Source organism: Salvelinus sp. IW2-2015, linkage group LG1 (genome assembly GCF_002910315.2).
Source record: "Salvelinus sp. IW2-2015 linkage group LG1, ASM291031v2, whole genome shotgun sequence".
Lineage (NCBI taxonomy): Eukaryota > Metazoa > Chordata > Actinopteri > Salmoniformes > Salmonidae > Salvelinus > Salvelinus sp. IW2-2015.
Window position 1 is genome coordinate 27,241,285 of NC_036838.1, and position 24,735 is coordinate 27,266,019.

Sequence of the window (24,735 nt, forward strand, 5' to 3'; positions counted from 1 at the left end):
TGCGATCAGCGGTTATTGTTGAACTAGATGTGGAAATGAAGCTAGGGTTTAGGGTTTGGGTGGAGCTAGGAAGAACCGGGGGGGGGGTGGAAGAGGGAGGGGGGTGGGGGGGTGAGTGTGGGAGAGAGGGGGCGGTGGGTGGGCCTTGTCCAGAGTACACGAAGGACCCGGCCCCTCCTGGAACTCTCTCCAAAGATGTTTGGAGTGGACAAGTCGGCATTGATGCGAGATAGAGAATAATCGATCAGGGATGAAAGGATATCATGGATAGAGACCTTCAAGGGGTGGACAAAAATGCAAACAACGAGAAGAAGGAGACTATTGACGACTGACTTCTCATGCATTTTGGGTCGGGATTTGTCAGATTGTTGTTGCTTCTTTCATGGCAGGAGATTTTAAAAATTATTGTTCACTTTCGTGTGCCTTTTTTAATAATCCAACAGTAGAGGGGGAGATTTGAAATGTCATCAGACAGGCCTTTAGGAAGAACAAGCTTGAACTAATTACCAAGAATAGCAGTACAGAAAATGTGGAATCAGCTTTTAGATTAATTCGTTGAAAGTTGTTTGTGTTATGGTCTTTGTGCGTTGGCGTCTTATCGACAGAGGGCCAAGAGGGTGGTGTAGGTTTGTGGACAACAAGTAATAACACCACCCTGATTGAATAATCATGTCTTGATTTGAAGTCTCTGTTTAGTTGAAAGTGAAGCAGGTGATTTACTGGATTGGCAGAGTGCTTACTTCGATGATGAATAGAATCTTCAGTTTATTTTAATAACTTTAAGGAGATTATTAAATCATTTGTACGTTTTACATTCTGGAAATGCCGTTAAAATAGACTGTTTAATAGGTGGGGGATTATTTGAAACACCCATGGGGTGTCAGTACCCATGTCAGTACCCATTCATACCATTCAGTACCAATTCAGTACACATTTCAGTACAGCATTCAGTACCCAGTAAGCCTAGTCTGAGCTCTTTCACATATTTTATCACATATTTGATGTCTTACAATCATAAAACGTCACATGAGAGATTCCATTCTTCCATTGTTATCTCCACTTTCTTTACAAGGAGACGGCAGATATATTTAGTAATATCTCAACTTAGATTGTTGGTGTCTTAATAGGGGACATGAAATTGACTTAAACGAGAAAAGGTAGAGAAACATAATCTGCTCACAAAAAGTTGTCTGGTTCTTCTATTTGCTTAACCAACAATTCAAGACATTTAACAGTGAACTGCACTCCGCTGGATTCTGATTTGATCTCTCTCAGTCTGGATTTGGTTTTGTTGAACACATTACACACATAGTCACTGTTGCTATTTCACCAACTGGCAGTTAGTATAGGTGAGTATCCGACACACAAACACTACTATTGTTGAAGTTTGACAGGTCAGATAAACTACCCGATTATGGTCTGTGGAAATAGGGACAAGTTGAAAGCAGAGTTCATCCAGTGACATATGGTGTTTCTATTACTGACCATCTGTGCTGTACTGTATTATCAGTAATTTTGTCGGATCCTGCGACTGTGAGAAGTTTGTGGTTGGGTGGAGCTACGGTTTGGTTGGGGCTAGGTTTGTGTTGGGGCTAGGGTTGTGGTTGGGCTAGGGTTGGTTGGTGTGGTTGGGCTAGGTAGTGGTGGGTTTGGGTTTGGTTGGGGCTGTGTTAGGAAAGCTTGTAGTACCAGGGGTGTTGAAGTGCTTGATCAGTGGTATATCTCTTCATGAAGTCTTTCTCCATCAGGTGACAGATAAAGTCTTTAGCTGGAATTAATCAAAACAGTTTCAAATCATTACTGAACATTCACATTGTTGATTCCTTACCAATTTACACTATCTCCAGATACACTACATGACCAAAAGTATGTGGACACCTGCTCGTCAAACATCTCATTCCAAGTCATGGGCATTAATATGGAGTTGGCCCCATCTTTGCTGCTATAACATCCTTCACAGTTATGGTGCTGATGTTGCTTCTAGAGGCAGTTTGGAACACGGTAGTGAGTGTTGCAACCAAGGACAGATGATATTTATGTACTAAATGCTTCAGCACTCGGCGGTCCCGTTCTGTGAGCTTGTGTGGCCAACCACTTCGCGTTGTTGCTCCTAGACGTTTCCACTTCACAATAACAACACTTACACTACAGTTGACCGGGGCAGCTCTAGCAGGGCAGAAATTTGACAAGCTGACTTGTTGGAAAGGTGGCATCCTATGACGGCATCACGTTGAAAGTCACTAAGCTCTTCAGTATGGGCCATTCTACTGCCCATGTTTGTTTATGGAGATTGCGAGGCTGTGTGCTTTATACACCTGTCAGCAACGGGTGTGGCTGAAATAGCCGATYCCATTKATTTGAAGGGGTGTCCACATACTTGTGTATGGTACAGTACAATCAATGGCTTACAAATCCACACAAAGTAGACATGGTATTCATTCACAGTCCAATATAATCTATGTCTTTGAAACGAGTGCAGATCATTGAAAAAGGATTCATGCTTTTATTGTGTTTTTTGTGTGATCCTCTGACTTTTTTTCTATTATCAAAAAAAAGTAAAAAGTGTGTTTAAGATACCTGAATCGGAGATGTCATCCCAGTAAGGAGAGTCAAACTCATACTCTGCCTTCAGTATCTGCTCAAACAGCTTAGCATCGTTCTCGTCGTAAAACGGAGGGTAGCCACACAACCTGAAAGAGTTCATATGACATGAGGGAACACTTTTTGCTCCCATACATCGAACGCAGTTAATYAAATATCCCATTTAAATTGGGTTGTAAGGATGTAATATCACTGTAGCGCTATTAAGTGCCAAGAGTCCCAGCCACAGATCGACCATACCAACACGACCATACCAAATAACGTGGGGGTGTGAAGATCATTGAAGGACACGGACAGAACCATTTAAGAATTGTACAACTTTTGGACCGAGCTGCTCTAGCGAGTGTTCTATAACAGATGTTTAAATGCACAAGCACCAGTCAGTATACAGAGTATGAGACTGTATTTGTGTTGGGGGACTAAGCAGATAACTTACAGAATATAAGAGATGACTCCGATGGACCAGCAGTCTACTGCTTTGCTGTACGGTTTCTGAGCCAACACCTCAGGAGCTGCCAACAACATGAAACCGCAAAGTCAGAGGAGGAGAGAGGAAGAGAGGGAGAGTCAGAAATACAGAGATGGAGAGTCAGAAATACAGAGATGGAGAGAGATTTGGGGCTAAGAGGGAGAAAGACAGAGAGGGAGAGAGATTTGGGGCTAAGAGGGAGAAAGACAGAGAGGGAGAGAGATTTGGGGCTAAGAGGGAGAAAGACAGAGAGGGAGAGCGTGATTGAGAAAGACGGAGGGACTGATTGCGACAGAGTCCATTGAAGTTCGTGTTTTACCCTCTCAATCAGAGCTTTAGTGGGTTTACATCACCACACACACACACACACACACACACACACACACACACACACACACACACACACACACACACACACACACACACACACACCACACACACACACAACCACACCACCACACACACACACACACAGAGAGAGAAAGACAGAGAGCTTTTGAAGGACTAACAGTTGATACAATAGCACTCCAACATAAATGGCATGCGAGGAGGAGGTTGTGAATGGATCAGGGAGAGAAAGAGAGGGGGTAGTGAGAGAGATCACGCATGCACACACCCACAAACACATGGACACACACACACACTCATGCACGCACAGATCTCTTACCCACGTATCCTGGGGTCCCACAGGCTGTAGACATGACACTGCCTGTATCCTCGATCTTAGACAGGCCGAAGTCACTGATCATGATCTTAGAGTCCTCGTCCATACTGTAATACAACAGATTCTCTGGCTAGAGAGAGAAAAGAGACAAAAGAAAGACAGAGAGTGAGAGAGAGAGGGTGAGAGAGAGGGTGAGAGTGAGAGTGTGGAGGGGAGAGACAGAGAGAGCGAGAAAGCGAGAGACAGGGAGGGAGAGAGAAAGAGAGACACGGATGGAGAGAGAAAGAAAGAGAGAGAGGCGGAGAGAAAGAGAGCGAGAGAGGGAGGAACAGAGAGAGAAAGAGAGAAGGGAGAGAGAGAGAGAGAGAAAGAGAGAAGGGAAAGAGAGATAGAGTGAGAGAGAAAATTAGGGTATGACGTTATGATAAAAAGTGAAAAGATTACAACTGGAGCTTCGAAGCTTTTCTTACAGAAACCTTAATGATTCCGGTAAGAAATAATTGGCAAGAAAAGTTGTTGAGGGAGTACATTGGCACCTCTTCTTCCAGCCTGGGATGTGGCAGCATGCCTAAACCTGAGGGAGGATCTGTTGCATTCCATGTTCAAATGGTCAAATAGTGATTGCTTGGCAACATTGCACCAACAGCTGTATCCATGTAAAATATTTAAATATGAAAATTATAATTTGGCAGGAGAGGAGTAAATTAACCTAGATTTCCAGCTTTCTCACATTGGTGAACACGAGACATGGATGTGTAGCAATGCAAGACAAAGAGTAATTGGAGTGGTTGTTATTTTTGAGTACTAATCTAATGGACAGCATCTAATACTAATGTATCTATTTCTACAGGAATCATGACCATTTCACAACAGTACAAGATCTCATCAACTGACTCTCCAAGGAGGGAAACAAGCAGATCGGCCCTGTGTAGGATGACCCTGTGTAGGATGACCCTGTGTTAGATGACCCTGTGTTAGATGACCCTGTGTTAGATGACCCTGTGTTTTAGATGACCCTGTGTAGGATGACCCTGTTGGTAGGATGACCCTTGTGTAGATGACCCTGTGTTAGATGACCCGTGTAGGATGACCTGTGTTAGATGACCTGTGTTTAGATGACCCGTGTTAGATGACCCTGTGGTTTAGATGGACCCTGTGTTAGATGACCCTGTGTTAGATGACCCTGTGTTAGATGACCCTGTGTTAGATGACCCTGTGTAGAATGACCATGTCTAGGATGACCCTGTGTAGAATGACCATGTCTAGGATGACCCTGTGTAGAATGACCATGTCTAGGATGACCCTGTGTAGGATGACCCTGTGTTGGATGACCATGTGTAGGATGACCCCGTGTAGGATGACCATGTGTTGGATGACCCTGTGTTGGATGAGCCTGTGTAGGATGACCCTGTGTAGGATGACCCTGTGCAGCATGACCATGTGATGACCCTGTGCAGCATGACCATGTGATGACCCTGTGTAGGATGACCTTGTGTAGGATGACCATGTATGGTATGACCATGTCGTGGAGGTGTGTGTATGTATGTATGTGTGTGCGCGTCAGGGTCAATTATCTTTCAGTTCCAGACAATTCAGGAAGTACACCGAAATTCCAAATCTATTCAATGCTTTTCAATGAGTAACACTTAGAATTTCTGAATTCACTGGAATTTAAATGGATTTGACCCCAACCCTGGTTTGCGTGCATGTGTCAGTGTGTGTGTGTTTGTGCATGTGTGAGTGTGTGTAGGCACGTGCGTGCATGTATGAGTGTGTGTGTTTGTGCATGTGTGAGGGTGTGTATGCACGTGCATGCATGTGTGAGTGTGTGTAGGCACGTGCGTGCATGTGTGAGTAAAGCACGTGCGTACATGTGTGAGTGTGTGTAAGGCACGTGCGTGCATGTGTGAGTGTGTGTGAGTGTCGAGTTGCCATACCTTCAGGTCCCTGTGTACGATGCCCATGTCATGGAGGTATTTGACAGCGTCCAGGATCTGGTGGATGAGTTGGCTGGCGTCTCTCTCCGTGTAGAAACCCTTCTCTACGATGCGGTCAAACAGCTCCCCTCCAGACACCCTGACAGAGACACACATCCATGATACTAAAAATGGGACCCGATGCTTCCCTGCTTGGCACACAACATTAAGGAGATTGTGTGGCAGTAAGGCCCTGCTATAGACTAGTGTCCTGTCCAGGGGGTGTACTTGTACATCAAGCTGCCTCATGCTACAGAAAGGYGATAGGCCCTTACTCCTATAAGCCGTTCCCGGCACGCACGAGCCAATGCTACTTACGTATAATACTTACTWGCAGGTGCTGGACAAAAAGAAGGTKCTATACATACAGAAAAAGGGAATGTCCGCTCACTGTTATGCTTCTCCTAAACACAATATTTGAAGAAAGGAAAAACATGTCTTCAACTCTTACCCCACACCAGTCCAGCAATCTGTCCCCGATTCATGACTTACAGTATTTCTACCAGAACACTGAATAAGAAGGGGAGAGAGGGGTGACAGAGATAAAGAGAGACAGAGAGAGAGAGAGAGAGAGAGAGAACGAGAGAGAGAGAGATAAAGAGAGACAGAGAGAGAGAACGAGAACGAGAGAGAGAGAGAGAGAGAGAACGAGAGAGAGAGAGAGCCGACTCACAGCTGCATGACCAGGTACAAGTGGGATGTGCTCTCAAATATATCCTCCAGTGAAACAATGTTGGTGTGCTTGATTCTGAAAAAGAAATAAAGACACAAAGAAGACAGAAAGACAGGGATATTATTATGACAATATACACTGAGTGCACAAAACATTAAGAACACCTGCTCTTTCCATGACATAGACTGACATCGACTGAATCCAGGTAAAGGCTATGATCCCTTATTGATGTCACTTGTTAAATCCACTTCAAATCAGCGTAYGTGAAGGGGAGGAGACAGGTTAAAGAAGGAGTTTTAAGACTTGAGCCATAGATTGTATGTGCCATTCAGAGGGTGAATGGCTAGACAAAATATTTCAGTGCCTTTGAACGGGGTATTGTAGTAGGTGCCAGGTGCCGGTTTGTGTCAATAACTGCAAAAGCTGCTGGGTTTTTCACACTCAACAGTTTCCCGTGTGTGTCAAGAATGGTCCACCGCCCAAAGCCCATCTAGCCAACTTGACAACCGTGGGAAGCATTGGGCCAGCATCTCTYTGGAACGTTTGACACCTTGTAGAGTCCACGCCCAATGAATTGAGGCTGTTCTTGAGGGAAAACGTTCAACTCAATTATTAGGAAGGTGTTCCTTATGTTTGGTATACTCAGTGTACAGTACTATGCTGCACYGTGTCTCGCTCTCAATACTGTCATGTGATCACCAGGTGGCACCATTGCTGTGTTTAAGAGTATGTAGGAATACCATACACAAAGCCTCATCCCATAAATAGAGAACTTGTAATATCGTGGGGCCGGTTGTTTTCTTCTCACACCAAAACGTACAGTAGTCTCTGACAGAGGAGTGTTTCATCATCTCTATCCAGAATATATGGATATATTTTGGAGACAGCTCCTGACGTTGGCTGAACACACCAGTGTCCATGTCCTGATGCAGCACCACAGACGAGAGAGAAGCGAGCCAGTTAGGGGGAGTTCTATAGTTACTGAGGGAATTACACTGGCAGGAACAGCACTGGTAATACACAAGCCAACAACGAGACATCCAAGGCTGAGGCAGGACATTGCTCCGTTGTTACACTGTAAGCATTCATGTAGGCGATATGTGACACTGTGTGTTGTTGCTGTAAAGAAAAGAGCGAGAGGATGGAGGAGAGAGGATGTCAATGTGTATGTCTATGAGTATGTCTCTCTCCCTCCCCTCAATTCTATTTCTCTCTCTCCATCACACTGCTGCAGGGAACTCCACACACACACACACATCTCCCCCCCGCCTCTGTATGTGCTGTTGCCCTAGCAACAAGGACACTAAAAATAGGTTTATCTTCTTTACTCCTGACATTTCCGGTGCACAATCCTGGTGTTTCTACTGACAGGACACATATATATAACGTACTGTATCATGCATCCAGCCAGTACCCCTTCTCCACTGGCATCCACTGCTTAACATCAAGTTGGCTCTGCCGTACATTACCATGAGCCAATAGATAGATACCATGCTGTCAATTCTTTACATTGACAGATCCTGTGTGTTACTTAAGCAATAAGGCCCAAGAGGTTGTGGTATATGGCCAATATAGCACAGCTAAGGGCTGTTCTTATGCACGATGCAAAGCAGAGTTGCTATGTTCTTTATTGCTATTATTATCMGATTACCAACGTAATTAGAGCAGTAAAAATAAGTGTTTCGTCATACCCGTGGTATGCCACGGCTGTCAGCCAATCAGCGTTCAGGGCTGAAACCACCCAGTTTATAATTTCGATTTTACATTTTAGTAATTGACCAGATGCTCTTATCCAGAGCGACTTACAGGAGCAATTAGGGTTGAGTGCATTGCTCAAGGGCACAGCAACAGATGTTAGACCTAGTCTGCTCGGYGATTTGACCCAGCAACCTCTCGGTTACTGGCKCGACCGCTAGGCTACCTGCCGCCTTCAGCCTCTTTCCTGAGCCTGAACGTAATGAGTATTCAAATATTTTCATGACTGATGATGGGGAAACGACCTGGTATTCATTATTAAAGCTGGAATCTGCAGTTGCTACYTCCATTTTTGGACGTATTAATTATTGATATGTAGCCTACCCATTGATTCTTGAAGAATAGGCTATAACTTAGAAATGCCTCATGAGCTCAGTTCACCTGTCACTTCCATCGGAACCCAAAATATAAGTTGGTATTACTCATGTTTGTAAACAACGTAAATATAAACAAACATTGCATAGCCTCAAAACATGGTTTAAACTATAATGTTGATATCATGGAAGGTCAGTCCTTGCACCCATAGCTCTGTTTATGTATTTGAGAATGATTACATTTCTTCAGGCCCATCAGTTTGCATTTTACCAAAACAGAGGCGCGTGGCCGCTTTGTAATTGTTTCAACTGCGGATTCTAGCATTAAGGATATCGAGTTATGTAGTGGTGTGGTGTGGTGTGTRTTGTTGTGTTAATTCTCTATGTTACTGACCTGTGCAGCACAGCGATCTCATTCTCGATGTTGTTCTCCTTTCCCTGCAGAGCCTTCTTGGGGATACACTTGATGGCCACCAGCCTCTGGGTCCCCTTCTCCTCTGCTAGCACCACCTCCGAGAACGCCCCCCTGGAGCACAGGAAACACACATGTTCAAAAATATGACACACGCTTACAGTTACACTTACTAACTGCAAAGACCAATCCAAATACTGTACATTAAAATGGGTTAAAGATGTGTTGCTGAACGTATGTCACCAATGCAAAAGTGAGGCAGTTAGTCTTGGTCCCTAGAACCCAAGMCAATAAGGCCTGCTTGTCTCAAAAGGTGGGTTACTAAAACGATAGTGACATTTTAATAAGAGGAAAGGGTCTGACCCAACTCAATAGGTGGAGTTCTTGGGAAATAAGGCGTGTGGATCACTTTGCACAAAGAGTGTTCGCACGTGAGCTGCATGACTCCTGGTGGGGCGAGTGTGGCTACAGAAAGAGCCTCCCTTCCTCCTCAGAGAGAGCACACACCAAGGGCGGCTGAGGGTATCCCCCATAGATCCCCATGGCCTAACCAGGCACAACCTGTCCAACACATTCCCCATGGCCAGCCACTATTACCATGCACATTCTGTCCACCATCTCTCCCACGAACGTAGGCTCTCTCCACCCAGGGAGGGCCTCCCCATGGCTGCTATAWCCAGGCACATCGTGTCTGTCCCTAACCCATGCCAGCAGCACCTCTCTACCCATGGACGGTGTCCCCACGGCCACCCTCTAATAAGGCACATCCTGTTTCTCTCATCCCATCCCTCCCAGTAGCAGCACAGGTTCTCTCCCCCCAGGGAGGGTTTCCCCAAGGAGGACTAGCTACTATAACCAGGAACATCACATGCACTCCAGGCTCTCCACAGCTGTGTGTGTCATGGCAGCCAGGTCCTGTGGGGTTCAGGGCAGAGGAGAGGCTGGATAAACAAAAACACAAGTGTTTGCTCACTCATCATCACTAGCCATCCACATCACCCATCCCAACCCCAACCCTGTCTGACTCCCACAAAAATAACCATTGAAACAGCACTCCATCTAGATATTTAAAAAAATTCTACAAGCCAGTCTCTCTCGCTGCTATTTGGGATAGCGCCACTACCACCTACCTGTCAGTCTCAAAGTTCACATGGCAAACAGTTTGAGGCACTACAGCAATGTCTCCATTGTGAATTATTCAATAGGCCACCCACACACACAGCCATGTGCACGCGCGCGCACGCTGTGCAATCAGAAACAGATGCGGTTAGAGACAGATGACGATGAAGACGTGTACACTCACGTTACCAGCTATTATACAACCTCGCAAAAAAAATCTCTCTTTTCAGAATCAAGCACACCAACATTGTTTTACTGGAGGACATCTTTGAGAGCACATCCCACTTGCAGCTGTGATCTCTCTCTCTCTCGACTCATTCCCCTTGTTAAACAACACTCACACACAACTTGATGCTATTATTTATTCAATTTTATAGAAGGAATATTTCCTTATAGAAGGAATGCAACCAAAAAAGAGCAACCCAGTAAACCCACATAACAGTCTGGTTGGTATTGAGCAAAAACATGCACTGATGGGCACGCACGTTCACAGAGAACTGGGGCGTTATGGTAATTCTATCACTTGTTGTGGTCAGTTCCATCGCTCCCTGCTACAGGGCATGAGGATGAGTGGAGGGTCAGTTACGATGCTGAGGTTCTGAGAGAATCAACATAAAGGCCCCTCTATCCCATTTGGTGAGCCTGACAACCTCATTTGGCCGACAGCACATCTCTTCATCTCTTAATTGTAAATCGCTCTGGATTAGGGTCCGCTAAATTACTAAAATGTCAATGTTAATTGAAAGCATGTAAACTTTACGGTTCTCAGCCGCTGTCACGAACAACCCAGCACTGCTGTAGGGTACATTGGCGCACCACTTTCACTCACTGTCTATCACTGAGCTSAGCATTACACCAACCACACACGGACACGCACAGGCACACACACTTAAATAACTTAAACTATATTACATAACTTAAATGTAATATATTCTAATCCTATGCATTCTGTTGAATTCCCATATCTTGTTTACTCCCCTTGCATTCATTTTGAAAGTCGCTGTAAGTCCTTGACACCCCATGATGAGACTTCCTGCCACCCATGGCCCTCAGTCTTGTGCTCAATGAGCCAGTGGTGCAGAAAGGGTTGCATGGTTAGGCTGATTCCAAAAAGAGGGGATCAAATCTCACGCATTCACTGCACTTCCCCGTCCACATAATTGTCTTCAAATTTAGCCTGCAAGCAACAAAATCAAATAAAGTTGCACTTCTCATCGACCTGGAAAAGGAGACAAGCCATTGCTTTATTTGTGCTGTTCGACCCAGAAAAAAACTCTATATTCGCGATGTACCTATAAAGCCTGCCCTGGCCTGTTTTACAGTAAATGTTAACTGATATTTTATCACTAGGACACAAGGACACAAAGCTCTCTCGTAMTCTGTCAGTAAAATCCTAATGGCCTGTGCCTGGCAACCCTTAAAGACCACTGAGCTGAGGGCCTGAGGCCCATGAAAGGGACAATCAAGGTAGAGTGTATGGCTCACTCCCTCCCTCAATCCAGAGAGCTAAACATAGTGTAACTATCACACACACAGAGGAGGTCCGTTTCAACCGAGGACAGGATTAGAAGCAGATGTGCATCTTTACTTAGCTGGTGAATTACACAACACACACACACACACACACACACACACACACACACACACACACACACACACACAATCGTTCAAAGGTTTGGGGTCACTTAGAAATGTCCTTGTTTTTGAAAGAAAAGCAAATTTTTGGTCCATTAAAATAACATCAAATTGATCAGAAATACAGTGTAGACATTGTTAATGTTGTAAATGACTATTGTAGCTGGAAACGGCTGATCTTTTATGGAATATCTACATAGCGGTACAGAGGCCCATTATCACAAACGATGACTCCTGTGTTCCAATGGCACGTTGTTTTAGCTAATCCAAGTTTATCATTTTAAAAGTCTAATTGATCATTAGAAAACCTTTTGCAATTATGTTAGCAGAGCTGAAAACGGTTGTGCTGATTAAGGAAGTAATAAAACTGGCCTTCTTTAGACAAGTTGAGTATCTGGAGCATCAGCATTTGTGTGTTCGATTACAGGCTCAAAATGGCCAGAAACAAAGACCTTTCTTCTGAAACTCGTCAGTCTATTCTTGTTCTGGGAAATGAAGGCTATTCCATGGGAGAAATTGGCAAGAAACTGTAGATCTCGTACAAACGATGTGTACTACTCCCTTCACAGAACAGCGCAAACTGGCTCTAACCAGAATAGAAAGAGGAGGTGGGAGGCCCCGGTGCACAACTGAGCAAGAGGACAAGTACATTAGAGTGTCTAGTTGAGAAAACAGACGCAGTCCTCAAATGGCAGCTTCATGAAATAGTACCCGCAAAACACCAGTCTCAACGTCAACAGTGAAGAGGCAACTCTGGGATGCTGGCCTTCTAGGCAGAGTTGCAAAGAAAAGCCATATCTCAGACTGGCCAATAAAAAGAAAGATAAGATGGGCAAAAGACACAGACACTGGACAGAGGAACTCTGCCTAGAAGGCCAGCATCCTCTTCAACTATTTGCCATTAGTGGCAATAAATATTATTGTTGCCAAAGGTTTGCCGCAGATTCACCACTAGTGGCAAACATTTGCAAACTTCTGGTAACATTGTTTTGCACACTATTTAATTTTAAACAAATTTGCCCCCCCCAAAAAATATTTTGTAAGGGATATTATATCTATACTTTGACTCCAAGTATCGATAAATGTTTCACAATATTGAATCGCAATACATATAGAATCGTGAGCATAGCAATACATATTGTTATCGGCACTTAAGTATCATGATATCGTATTCGTGAAGTCACTGGCAATTCCTAGCCCTAAAACGGAAGCTTAGCAGCTATCTGAAAAACAATACATACTGGTATTTAAATTATTTATAGAATAACACGACTACCACAGATGATTGCTTATAACACTTCCAGTATGCCACAATATTGATATTATCCTTAGCAATGGTGACACCAACACCATCTCAGATATGTGGGTTGAGAGATTAATTTCCCATAATGGAAAATGGATTAAATATGCCATAGATAAATAGGCAGGCCAGCGATGGTTCAGCTAGTGTAATGTGTCTCTAGTGCAGTGATCTGAGTGCACACAAGAATATGAGTGGTGAGTGAGAATGAGAGGCAGAGAGGAAAGGAGGCTGTGTTTAACCTAGGTTGACATGCAGGGGGAGAGAGAGGGGGGAGGAACGGAGCGTGACAGACCGCGCGCAGGCACACATGCACGCACACGCACAGAGTCTGAAGAAACATCACTAACCTTCTAGCTCTGAGCTTGTACACTTTCCATCATTAGCATGGGAATAAATCTCAGCCATGAGAGAACTATCGCACCCATCACCCAAACGAGCCCAAATATTTGGTGCACAAACATTTGGATTGAATACACATGCAGTACACACTGTTCATACACGCACAGCACAGTAATACACTGGCTTGTAGTCAACATTTGCCATTAGCTATTGATGTAAACCGGAGTCCCTGTGGGCTCTCAGATTACCAAAACATTGTAGTGGCCAGTGCCAATATGTGTAATGATACCAGTGTGCTTTTAGAATCCACATCCAAATAGACATGTACTGTATGTGGTGATGTCTTCTCTACTGTATAATAGCTTCATTACCTTATCAAATCYAACAAGTGTTGTGAGCCAAATGCAAATTCATATACAGATCTGCCATCTTAAGGATCRYSKCRTTTTTTWWTTTTWWATCGCCTAAAATGACATACCCAAATCMAACTMCCTGTAARTRAGGCCCTGAAGCAAGGATATGCATATTCTTGGTACCGTTTGAAAGGAAACACTTTGAAGTTTGTGGAAATGTGAAAGGAATGTAGGASAATATAACACAATAGATCTGGTAAAAGATAATACATAGACAAAATAACCGTTCTTTGGGGTTAAATACAGAGCCTTCAGAAAGTATTCATGCCCCTTGACTTGTTCCACATTTTGTTATGTTARAGCCTGAATTGTGTCACRGGTCTACACACAATACTCAATAATGTCAAAGTGGAATTATGTTTTTAAAAATGTTCAAATTAATAAATTAAAAGCTGAAATGCCTTAAGTCAATAAGTATTCATCCTCTTTGTTATGGCAAGCCTAAATAAGTTCAGGAGTAAACATTTGCTTAACAAGTCACATAATAAGTTGGATGGACTCACTCTGTGTGCAATAATAGTGTTTAACATGATTTTTTTATGACTACCTCATCTCTGTACCCTACACATTCAAAAATCTATAAGGTCCCTCAGTCGAGCAGRACATTTCAAACACAAATTCAACCACAAAGACCAGGGAGGTTTTCCAATGCCTCACAAAGAGCACCTATTGGTAGGTGGGTAAAATAAAAAGAAGCAGACATTGAATATCCCTTTGAGCACGGTGAAGTTATTAATTACACTTTGGATGGTGTACCAATACACCCAGTCATTACAAACATACAGGTGTCCTTCCTAACTCAGTTGCCGGAGAGGAAGGAACCGCTCAGGAATTTCACCATGAGGCCAGTGGTAACTTTAAAACAGTTACTGTCACGTTCCTGACCTGTTTTATGTTATTTTTGTATGTGTTTAGTTGGTCAGGGCGTGAGTTGGGGTGGGCATTCTATGTTTTGTGTTTCTATGTTTAGGTCACTTGTAATTAGCCTTATATGGTTCTCAATCAGGGACAGGTGTTTGACGTTTCCTCTGATTGAGAACCATATATAGGTTGGCTGTTCACACTGTTTGTTTGTGGGTGATTGTCTTCTGTGTCTGTGTATGTTGCACCACACGGGACTGTTTCGGTTTGTTTGTTCATTTGATGTAGTCCGTTCCTGTTCGTGAGTTCTTCGTGCATTTATGTAAGTTCCATGTTCAGGTCTGTCTACGTCGTTTTCTTATTTTGTAGTTTGAAGTGTTTTTCTGTTTTCGTCAGTACTTTAATAAACTTCATTATGTCCAAATATCACGCTGCACTTTGGTCTAATCCCTACTCCTCCTCTTCGTCTGAAGAGGAGGAGGACACCCGTGACAGTTACAGAGTTAAATGACTGTGACAGGAGAAAACTGAGGATGGATCAACYACATTGTAGTTACTCTACAATGCTAACCTACAGTACCTTCGGAAAGTGTTCAGACCCCTTGAATTTTTCTACATTTTGTTACATTTAGCCTTATTCTAAAATGGATTAAAACATATTTTTCAAATCCTCAGTAATCTACACACACTACCCCATAATGACTAAGCGAAAACAGGTTTTTAGAAATCTTTGCAAATTTATTAAAATTCAAAAACAGAAATACCTTATTTACATAAGTATTCAGACCCCAAAATATCTAAACCTGTTTACTTTGTCATTATGGGGTATTGTGTGTAGATGAGGAAAAWAACGATTTAATACATTTTAGAATAAGGCTGTAACCTAACAAAATTTGGAAAAAGTCAAGGGGTCTGAATACTTTCCGAAGGCACTGTAAATGACAGAGTAAAAAGAAGCAAGCCTGTACAGAATTGTAAAAAATCCAAAACATGCATCTTGTTTGCAATAAGGCACTAAAGTAAAATTGCTAAATATTTGGCAAAGAATTGACCTTTACATCATGAATACAAAGATTAACTTTTGGGGGCAAATCCAACACATATTTTCAAGCYTGGTGGCTGSATCATGTTAAGGGTACYCTTGTCATRYGCAAGGACTAGGGAGTTTTTTGGGGATAAAAAGAAASGGAAGAGAGATACAATTCAAAATCAAATKGCTAAATTATCCATGATATGACCATCTTAAAACAATTCCATATGTTAGCATCAGGAAATTAAAATGAGCCTTGTGAGCTGGCGGAAAATGAGCAGTTATCTTTCTCTCCATGCGGGTGCAGTTGAGTCATTGGATCAGGGCTTGCTATCAAAATGATGTTCTCTCTTGCTTGTGCAAATGCTAGGCCTAGGTCCTATTACTGCAACATTCAAATGTACAAAAATMGATCTAAAATGCAGCCATACACATCAACAACCATCGTTTTATATAGCTTAATACCACAAGATAGATATTGGTCTCCACTGGGATACGACATACAAGTGTCTAGTGCAGGGCTCACCACCCTTGTTCCTGGAGAGCTACTGTCCTGTAGGTTTTCACTCCAACCTGATTCTAATAATTAGCTGGTTGATAAACTMAACCAGGTTAGTTACAACTGGGGTTGGAGCGAAAACCTACAGGTGGGTAGCTCCCCGGGYACAGGGTTGGAGACCCCTGGTCAAYTGTATCCTAAGGTTACGAATTAACTCAAAATTGGCACAAATAACTCAATACCCCGATTGACTTGATGTCAAGTTACACAGTTCAAATATGGACAGTCAAGTGTTATTTTACCCCCAATCTTGATTAGAAATGACCATACCAGACACTTTTGGATAACATAAATAGGAAACTAATAAAATAAGTCAGTAAGCTACACCAACATTAGGTTCTAGTCATACAAATTGTCGGGTAGATTGCAAAAGTAGATTTCAACGAGGAAATATTTTATTTATATTGTACGGAATGCTTGTCAAATAAATCAATCAGCCTTACTCTGTTCAAAAAGGACTTAGTTGTTGCAATGACAATACCAACCAGAGGGCGAACATATCTTGAACGACTGTGGTTGCAAGCATCTTTTATTGAGCAGTAATGAGGTGCCCAATGTTTGCCATTGAGATCAGCTGCGTGGGTGAATTTAACGCGAATTTATGGTTTAACGAGACAGCAGCTGGCGATAATAAGGATGCTGCCTTTTGAGGAAGACTTTCGAGGCAGGGTGTCAAAATTTGCGTGTCCCAATCCCATGTAAGGAGGCTATCCCTTAAGAGTCCGTTGCTAAGCTAGCTAGTTAACACGTTGGCCACGACAGCAGGCGATCTCATCCTGCTTATATCGGCTGTTTTCGAGATGAACATCCTAAACGAACTAGTCGTAGATTCAGCAATGTCTCAATTGTGAAGAACCGGACAGTTTTAAATRCTGAATTGGTGAACTTGCTAGCCAGCAAATCGTTTTCAGGTACTAAAGTGGGCACCTGATCACGTTTCACTCCATTGCATTGGCAGGAGAAAACAGTCCTGCCCAATAGCCAGCCAAGTTATTTGTACATCCTGTTGATGAGTCTGTTTTGCTACCTAGCTGCAGTGTTTGATTACCTAGCTAACTTTCTCTTGCCACTTTCCCTRCCCTTATTGTGTTGCACCATTGGGGTATGTGTTACTAGTTACAATTTGAGGCTACATTTTTCTACTCTTTCTGTAAACTTGACCAAGCCTAAAAATATGCAAAACTGTTAAATGATTGCAGAGTAATAAAGGTAGTTGTGGCTTAAGCAACTTGAACCAGCACTGACATTTGAGCAGTGAGGTTAATTTCTTTCCTCTCCTCTCTGCTTGTTCCAGGTTGAAGGACATCCCACCCTGCACATGTAAATAACTTGTTGTGAAGCTCCCAGACACCACCGTAATCGCCATATCCAAGAATATTATTCAGGAGTGTGCAACATCACAATGTTAAAATAAATTCACCCATATTGTTTATCCAGATTTGTCAGGACATTGTAATTTATGAAGCTCATTCTAAAATACAGATGTGATTTCTGTCCCAGGGGATTGCACTGTTTGCAAGTCTTCAATTTAGACCACAATTTGATGAACAAGAACCTGTAAAGTACGGTCCTGCATATAAAAAAAAACCTGTGGCTGTCATTACACAATTTGCTCTTGTGCACTGAACAAGCTTGTGAATGTTGGAAGTTAATCTCCTTGATGTCACTCCCTTAGTCCATTGTACAAAATAAATAATTCCTGTGTTTTAAAGAATCATGCACCGATACAGTAAAAACAAATGTTAACATTTATACAAAATTACAAGTGTTTCTGGTTGAGGCCTGGTGATCTGTCTAATCCCCTGCAAGGAGAGAAAAGGTAGCAATAATATAATGCTGTAATCATTTCATGTTTGATATGCATTTACAGCGCATTCGGAAAGTATTCAGACCCTTTTTCCACAGTTGGGCTCCCGAGTAGTGCAGCGGTCTAAGGCACTGCATCTCAGTGCTAGAGGTGTCACTACAGACCCTGGTTCAATTCCAGGCTGTATCACAACTGGCTGTGATTGGGAGTCCCATAGGGCGGCCCACAACTGGCCCAGCGTCGTCATTGTAAATAAGAATTTGTTCTTAACTGACTTGACTTTTTAAATAAAAAAATAAAATGTGTTAAGTTACAGCCTGATTCTAAAATGGATAAATAAATATTTTTCCTCAATCTACACACATTACCTCATAATGACAAAGCGAAAAAAGGTTTAGACATTTTTGAAAATGTATTTCTTTTTTTAAATCAGACCTTATTTTCGTACTGTATGTATTCAGACTGTTTGCTATGAGACTCAAAATTTGAGCTCCGGTACATCCTGTTTCCATTGATCATCCTTGAGATGTTTCTACAACTTGATTGGAGTCCACCTGTGGTAAATTCAATTGATTGGACATGATTTGGAAAGGCACACCTGTCTATATAAGGTTCCACAGTTGACCGTATATGTCAGAGCAAAAACTAAGCAATGAGGTCGAAGGAATTGTCCGTAGAGATCCGAGACAGGATTGTGTCGAGGCACAGATCTAGGGAAGGACACAAAAAAATGCTGCAGCATGGAAGGTCCCCATGAACACAGTGGGCTCCATCATTCTTATATGGAACTGACTGACCGGCCAAACTGAGCAATCGGGGTAGAAGGGCATTGGTCAGGGAGGTGACCAAGAACCCGATGGTCACTCTGAAGGAGCTCCAGAGTTCCTCTGTGGAGATAGGAGAATCTTCCAGAAGGACAAACCTCTCTGCAGCACTCCACCAATCCGGCCTTTATGGTACCGTGGCCAGACGGAAGCCACTCCTCAGTAAAAGGCACATGACAGCCCGCTTCGAGCTTGCCAAAAGCCACCTAGACTCCCGGATCATGAGAAACAAGATTCTCTGGTCTGATGAAACCAAGATTGAACTCTTTGGCTTGAATGCCAAGCGTCGGGTCGCGTCTGAAGGAAACCTGGCACCATCCCTACGGTGAAGCATGGTAGTGGCAGCATCATGTGGGGATGTTTTTCAGCGGCAGGGATTGGGAGACTAGTAAGGATCGAGGGAAAGATGAATGGAGCAAAGTACAGAGCGATACTTGATGATAACCTGCTCCAGAGCACTCAGAACCTGACTGGGGCGATGGTTCACCTTCCAACAGGACAACGACCCTAAGCACACAGCCAAGACAATGCAGGACTGGCTTCGGGACAAGTTTCAATGTCCTTGAATGGCCCAGCCAGATCCCGGACTTGAACCCGATCGAACATCTCTGGAGAGACCTGAAAATAGGTGTGTAGCAACGCTCCCCATCCAACCTGACAGAGCTTGAGAGAATCTGCAGAGAAGAATGGGAGAAACTCCCCAAATACAGGTGTGCCAAGCTTGTAGTGTCATACCCAAGAAAACTCGATGCTGTAATTGCTGCCAAATGTGCTACAACAAAGTACTGAGTAAAGTGTCTGAATACATCTGTATGTATCAAATACTTATGTCATGCAATAAAATGCAAATTAATTACTTAAAAATCATACAATGTGATTTTCTGGATTTTTGTTTTAGATTCCGTCTCTCACAGTTGAAGTGTACCTATGATAAAAAATTACAGACCTCTACATGCTTTGTAAGTAGGAAAACCTGCAAAATCGGCAGTGTATCAAATACTTGTTCTCCCCACTGTACATGAGATGAGTAATGCAAGATATGTAAACATTATTAAAGTGGCCAATGATTTCAAGTCTGTATGTAGGCAGCAGCCTCTGTGTTAATGATGTTTAACTTCTTACGGCTGAGATCGTCTGAGATCCCGTTAACGGGATCGACTTGACAACAGCCAGTGAAAGTGCAGGGCGCCAAATTCGAACAACAGAAATCTCAGAATTAAAATTCCTCAAACATACAAGTGTTTTACTTCAATTTAAAGATAAACTTGTTGTTAATCCCACCACAGTGTCCGATTTCAAAAAGGCTTTACGACGAAAGCACACCATCRGATTATGTTAGGTCAGTACCTAGTCACAGAAAAACACTACCATTTTTCCAGCCAAAGAGAGAAGTCACAAAAAGCAGAAAGAGATAAAATTCATCACTAACCTTTGATGATCTTCATCAGATGACACTCATAGGACTTCATGTATGTTTTGTTGGATAAAGTTCATATTTATATCCAAAAATCTTAGTTTACATTGGCGCATTATGTTCAGTAATGTTTTACCTCCAAAACATCCAGTGATTTTGCAGAGAGCCACATCAATTTACAGAAATACTCATAATAAACATTGATAAAAGATACAAGTATTATACATGGAACTTTCGATAAACTTCTCCTTAATGCAACCGCTGTCAGATTTCAAAAAAACTTTACCGAAAAAGCAAACCTGAGTACAGCGCTCAGAGACCAAAACAAGCCATACAGATATCCGCCATGTTGTGGAGTCAACAGAAGTCAGAAATAGCATTATAAATATTAACTTACCTTTGATGATCATCATCAGAATGCACTCCCAGGAATTCCAGTTCCACAATAAATGTTTGTTTTGTTCGATAATGTCCATAATTTATGTACAAATACCTCCTTTTTGTTTGCGCGTTTAGTTCCAAAATCCAAATTGATGACGCGCAGGCCAGACGAAAAGTCAAAAAATTCCATTACAGTTTGTAGAAACATGTCAAACAATGTATAGAATCAATCTTTAGGATGTTTTTATCATAAATCTTCAAAAATGTTTCAACCGGAGAATTCCTTTGTCTGTAGAAATGCGATGGAACGCAGCTAACTCTCACAGTGGCGCACCTGAGTGAGCTCGTGGCACTCTGCCAGAGCCCTGGCTCAGTCAGCTCTTATTCCCTCATCCTTCACAGTAGAAGCATCAAACAAGGTTCTAAAGACTGTTGACATCTAGTGGAAGCCTTAGGCAGTGTAATATGACCCCATAGACACTGTATATTGGATAGGCAAACCTACAAATCTCAGATTTTCCACTTCCTGGTTGGATTTTTTCTCAGGTTTTTGCTTGCCATATGAGTTCTGTTATACTTAGACATCATTCAAACGGTTTTAGAAACTTCAGAGTGTTTTCTATCCAAATCTACTAATAATATGCATATCTTAGCTTCTGGTACTGAGTAGCAGGCAGTTTACTCTGGGCACCTTATTCATCCAAGCTACTCAATACTGCCCCCAGCCATAAGAAGTTAACAGACTGATGGCCTTGAGAGATGTTTTTCAGTCTCTCGGTCCCAGCTTTGATTCACCTGTACTGACCTCGCCTTCTGGATGGTAGTGGGGTGAACAGGCAGTGGCTCGGGTGGTTGTTGTCCTTGATGATCTTTTTGGCCTTCCTGTGACATTGGGTGCTGTAAGTGTCCTGGAGGGCAGGTAGTTTGCCCCCAGTGATGCGTTGTGTAGACCGCACCACCCTCTGGAGAGCCTTGCGGTTGTGGGCGGTGCAGTTGCCGTACCAGGTTGTGATACAGCCCAACAGGATGCTCTCAATTGTGTATCTGTAAAAGTTTGAGGGTTTTAAGTGACAATCCAAACTTCTTCAGCCTCCTGAGGTTGAAGAGGTGCTGTTGTGCCTTCTTCACCACACTGTCTGTGTGGGTGGACCATTTACACCTTCTCCACTGCTGTCCTGTCTGTGGATTGGGGGGTACTCCCTCTGCTGTTTCCTTAAGTCCATGATCATCTCCTTTTGTTTTGTTGACGTTGAGTGCGAGGTTGTTTTCCCGCCCTCACCTCCTCCCTGTAGCCTGTCTCGTTGTTGTTGGCAATCAAGCCTACTACTGTTGTCGTCTGCAAACTTGATGATATGAGTTGGAGGCGTGCAAGGCCACGCAGTCATGGGTGAACAGGGAGTACAGGAGGGGGCTGAGCATGCACCCTTGTTGGGCCCCAGTGTTGAGGATCAMCGAAGTAGAAATGTTGTTTCCTACCTTCACCACCTGGGGGGCGGCCCGTCAGGAAGTCCAGGACCCAATTGTACAGGGTGGGGTTGAGACTAGTGATGCACTGATATTACATTTTTGGCAGATACCGATATCCAATATTTTCCTTGCCAAATAAAACAATACCGATTTATTAAAATTTGTACAGTTAAATAGTTAACACACATGGACGCAGCGGTCTAAGGCACTGCATCTCAGTGCAAGAGGTGTCACTACAGTCCCTGGTTCAAAGCCAGGCTGTATCACATTTGGCCATGATTGGGAGTCCCATAGGGCGGTGKACAACTTGCCCAGCGTCATCCGGGCTGTCATTGTAAATAACTGACTTGCCTAGTTAAAGGTTACACACACACACACCACCCTGACCAAAAAGTTATTTTGTTGGCATTTACGTATGTCCCCATTACCAGTAAAACATAATCAAAACCWGTTTCTTTCATTTACTTGCTGTGCTGTTTCGTTGTTCAGTCMTTTCATTCTCAACCAGGATTTCTATGGAATGCCGTTTGGGTCTTAAAAGATACAATATTTGACATGTCAAATAATATGAAAATCTGATTCAGTAGCTATAGTTAGCTAGCTAGTTAGATAGCTAACTATATAGCTAGGTGTCATCTAAAATAACCTTAATTTATAAGACAGTTATTTGATTAATGGTGGTCGGACCCATCTGTGAAGCTAGCCACAATACGGATTAGRCACAATAGTGGACTTTGCGGTTAGCCTTCAAAATAAAAGTATGGCATAATMCTACTATTTGTATTCATTTGCATCACAGTCAATTACACTTATTTTGAAGGCAAACCGCAAATTCCACTATTGTGCCTAATCCTTATTGTGGCTAGCTTCACAACACATAACCCAGTGCCTCACTAGCCAGATGAAGCTAGCTGGCTGCTTATAACGTTAGCTTTGGGCAACAGGGGTAAGTAGCTGGCTAGCTATTTATTTTTCATGAAGTTCAATTTCAATAGCGAACAACATTGTGGAACCTAGATAATACTTACTCACAAGGATTCCTAAATCGTTGCTAAGAATAATGATATTGACTGCAGTTTCTACTGGTCATTGTTCAGGCTGGTTGTATTGGTGCTAGCTAGGTACAAGCTAAACTAGCTACCCAGAAGTTGTGGTGAACAAATTATGCTTTTTACCACGCGGTATTGTAAATATATCGTCCGTGGCGGTGTTGTTTGCACACTTTTTGGTAGTTCTTTGACAGTGCTAATATTTATTTTTTCCTACGCAAAGACCCAAACGGCTTCCATAGTATGTATGTCGTGGAGCTAACAGTAGTGACGCTATTACTGTGTAACTCCAGTAGGGCAACATCTGAAAAATAGCGCACTTGGTAGTGTGTACCGGTGCTCGACCAGTCGGTGAAAGCCAACATACCCACGACAGAGAACGGTTGTTGTCAAGGGCAATGAATTCTATTAACTTGGCTTTAATGGATTTTGCCTTTAAGTTGTCTCGCTGAAATGTTCTTAGACTTTCAAATGACTGCTCGACTTGTTGACTGCTCGATCCACACAGCAGACATTGGTGTGGGCTAGGTTAGGAATGCTGTATTGCACGTGTAGCGCAAAATTAACGTGGCGTTATTACGTTATAAGGTGGCACGGTAGCTTTGACATAGGTTTTTAACATTGGCGTTAAACTAGACATCAGCCGATACCGATGTTGCTTTTTAGCTAATATCGTCCGATTCCGATATGTTCACCGATATATCGTGCATGCCTAGTTCAGACCCAGGGCTCATGTTTAATGATGAGCTTGGAGGATACTATGGTGTGATGCTGAGCTATAGTCAATGAACAGCATTCTTACATAGGTATTCCTCTTGTCCGATGGGATAGAGGCAGTGTGCAGTGTGATGGCGATTGCATCGTCTGTGGCCCTATTGGGGCGGTAAGCAAATTGGAGTGGGTCTAGGGTGTCAGGTAAGATGGAGGTGATAAGCGACTTATGATCAAAAAGATGAGTCTAGGTCGATAGTTCATTTTAGTTCAGTTACCTTTGCCTTCTTGGGCACAGGATTAATGGGGGCCATCAGAGCATGCACCTTGATACGAAAGAGAGGTTGAACAGGCTAGTAATTGGGGTTGCAACAATTTGGCAGATCATTTTAGAAAGATAGGGTCCAGATTCTAGCCCTGCTCATTTGTAGGGATCCAGATTTTGCAGGTCTTTCAGAACATCAGCTGTCTGGATTGCTCACACTGCCCTACACTGTGCTTTTGACTCTTCTCCCTCTCTCTACCAGATGAAATCTCGCGTCTTGTGACCGGCCGCACACAACCTGCCCGCTTGACGCTATCCCCATCCTCTCTTCTCCAGACCATTTCCGGAGACCTTCTCCCTACCTCACTCGCTCATCAACTCATCCTTGACCGCTGCTACGTCCCTTCCGTCTTCAAGAGAGCGAGAGTTGCACCCCTTCTGAAAAACCTACACTCGATCCCTCCGATGTCAACAACTACAGGACCAGTATCCCTTTTCTTTTCTCTCCAAAACTCTTGAACGTGCCGTCCTTGCCAGCTCTCCTGCTATCTCTCTCAGAATGACCTTCTTGATCCAAATCAGTCAGGTTTCAAGACTAGTCATTCAACTGAGACTGGCTCTTCTCTGTGTCACGGAGGCGTCCGCACTGCTAAAGCTAACTCTCTCTCCTCTGCTCTCATCCTTCTAGACCTAT

General features: G+C 43.1%; 1 protein-coding gene across 1 annotated transcript in view; it reads right to left on the minus strand.

Annotated features, from left to right (window-relative positions):
• The window catches only part of camk1a (calcium/calmodulin-dependent protein kinase Ia), a 67,045-nt gene that overhangs the window by 11,042 nt on the left and 31,268 nt on the right, over positions 1-24,735 (minus strand). Inside the window, exons 3-9 of the mRNA XM_070443542.1 lie at positions 8,847-8,978; positions 6,384-6,458; positions 5,672-5,810; positions 3,738-3,864; positions 3,038-3,113; positions 2,578-2,690; positions 1,690-1,768 (exon numbers count right to left, since the gene is read on the minus strand). Of these exons, the coding sequence (XP_070299643.1) occupies positions 1,690-1,768; positions 2,578-2,690; positions 3,038-3,113; positions 3,738-3,864; positions 5,672-5,810; positions 6,384-6,458; positions 8,847-8,978 (741 nt within the window). The remainder of the gene's footprint in view (positions 1-1,689; positions 1,769-2,577; positions 2,691-3,037; positions 3,114-3,737; positions 3,865-5,671; positions 5,811-6,383; positions 6,459-8,846; positions 8,979-24,735) is intronic.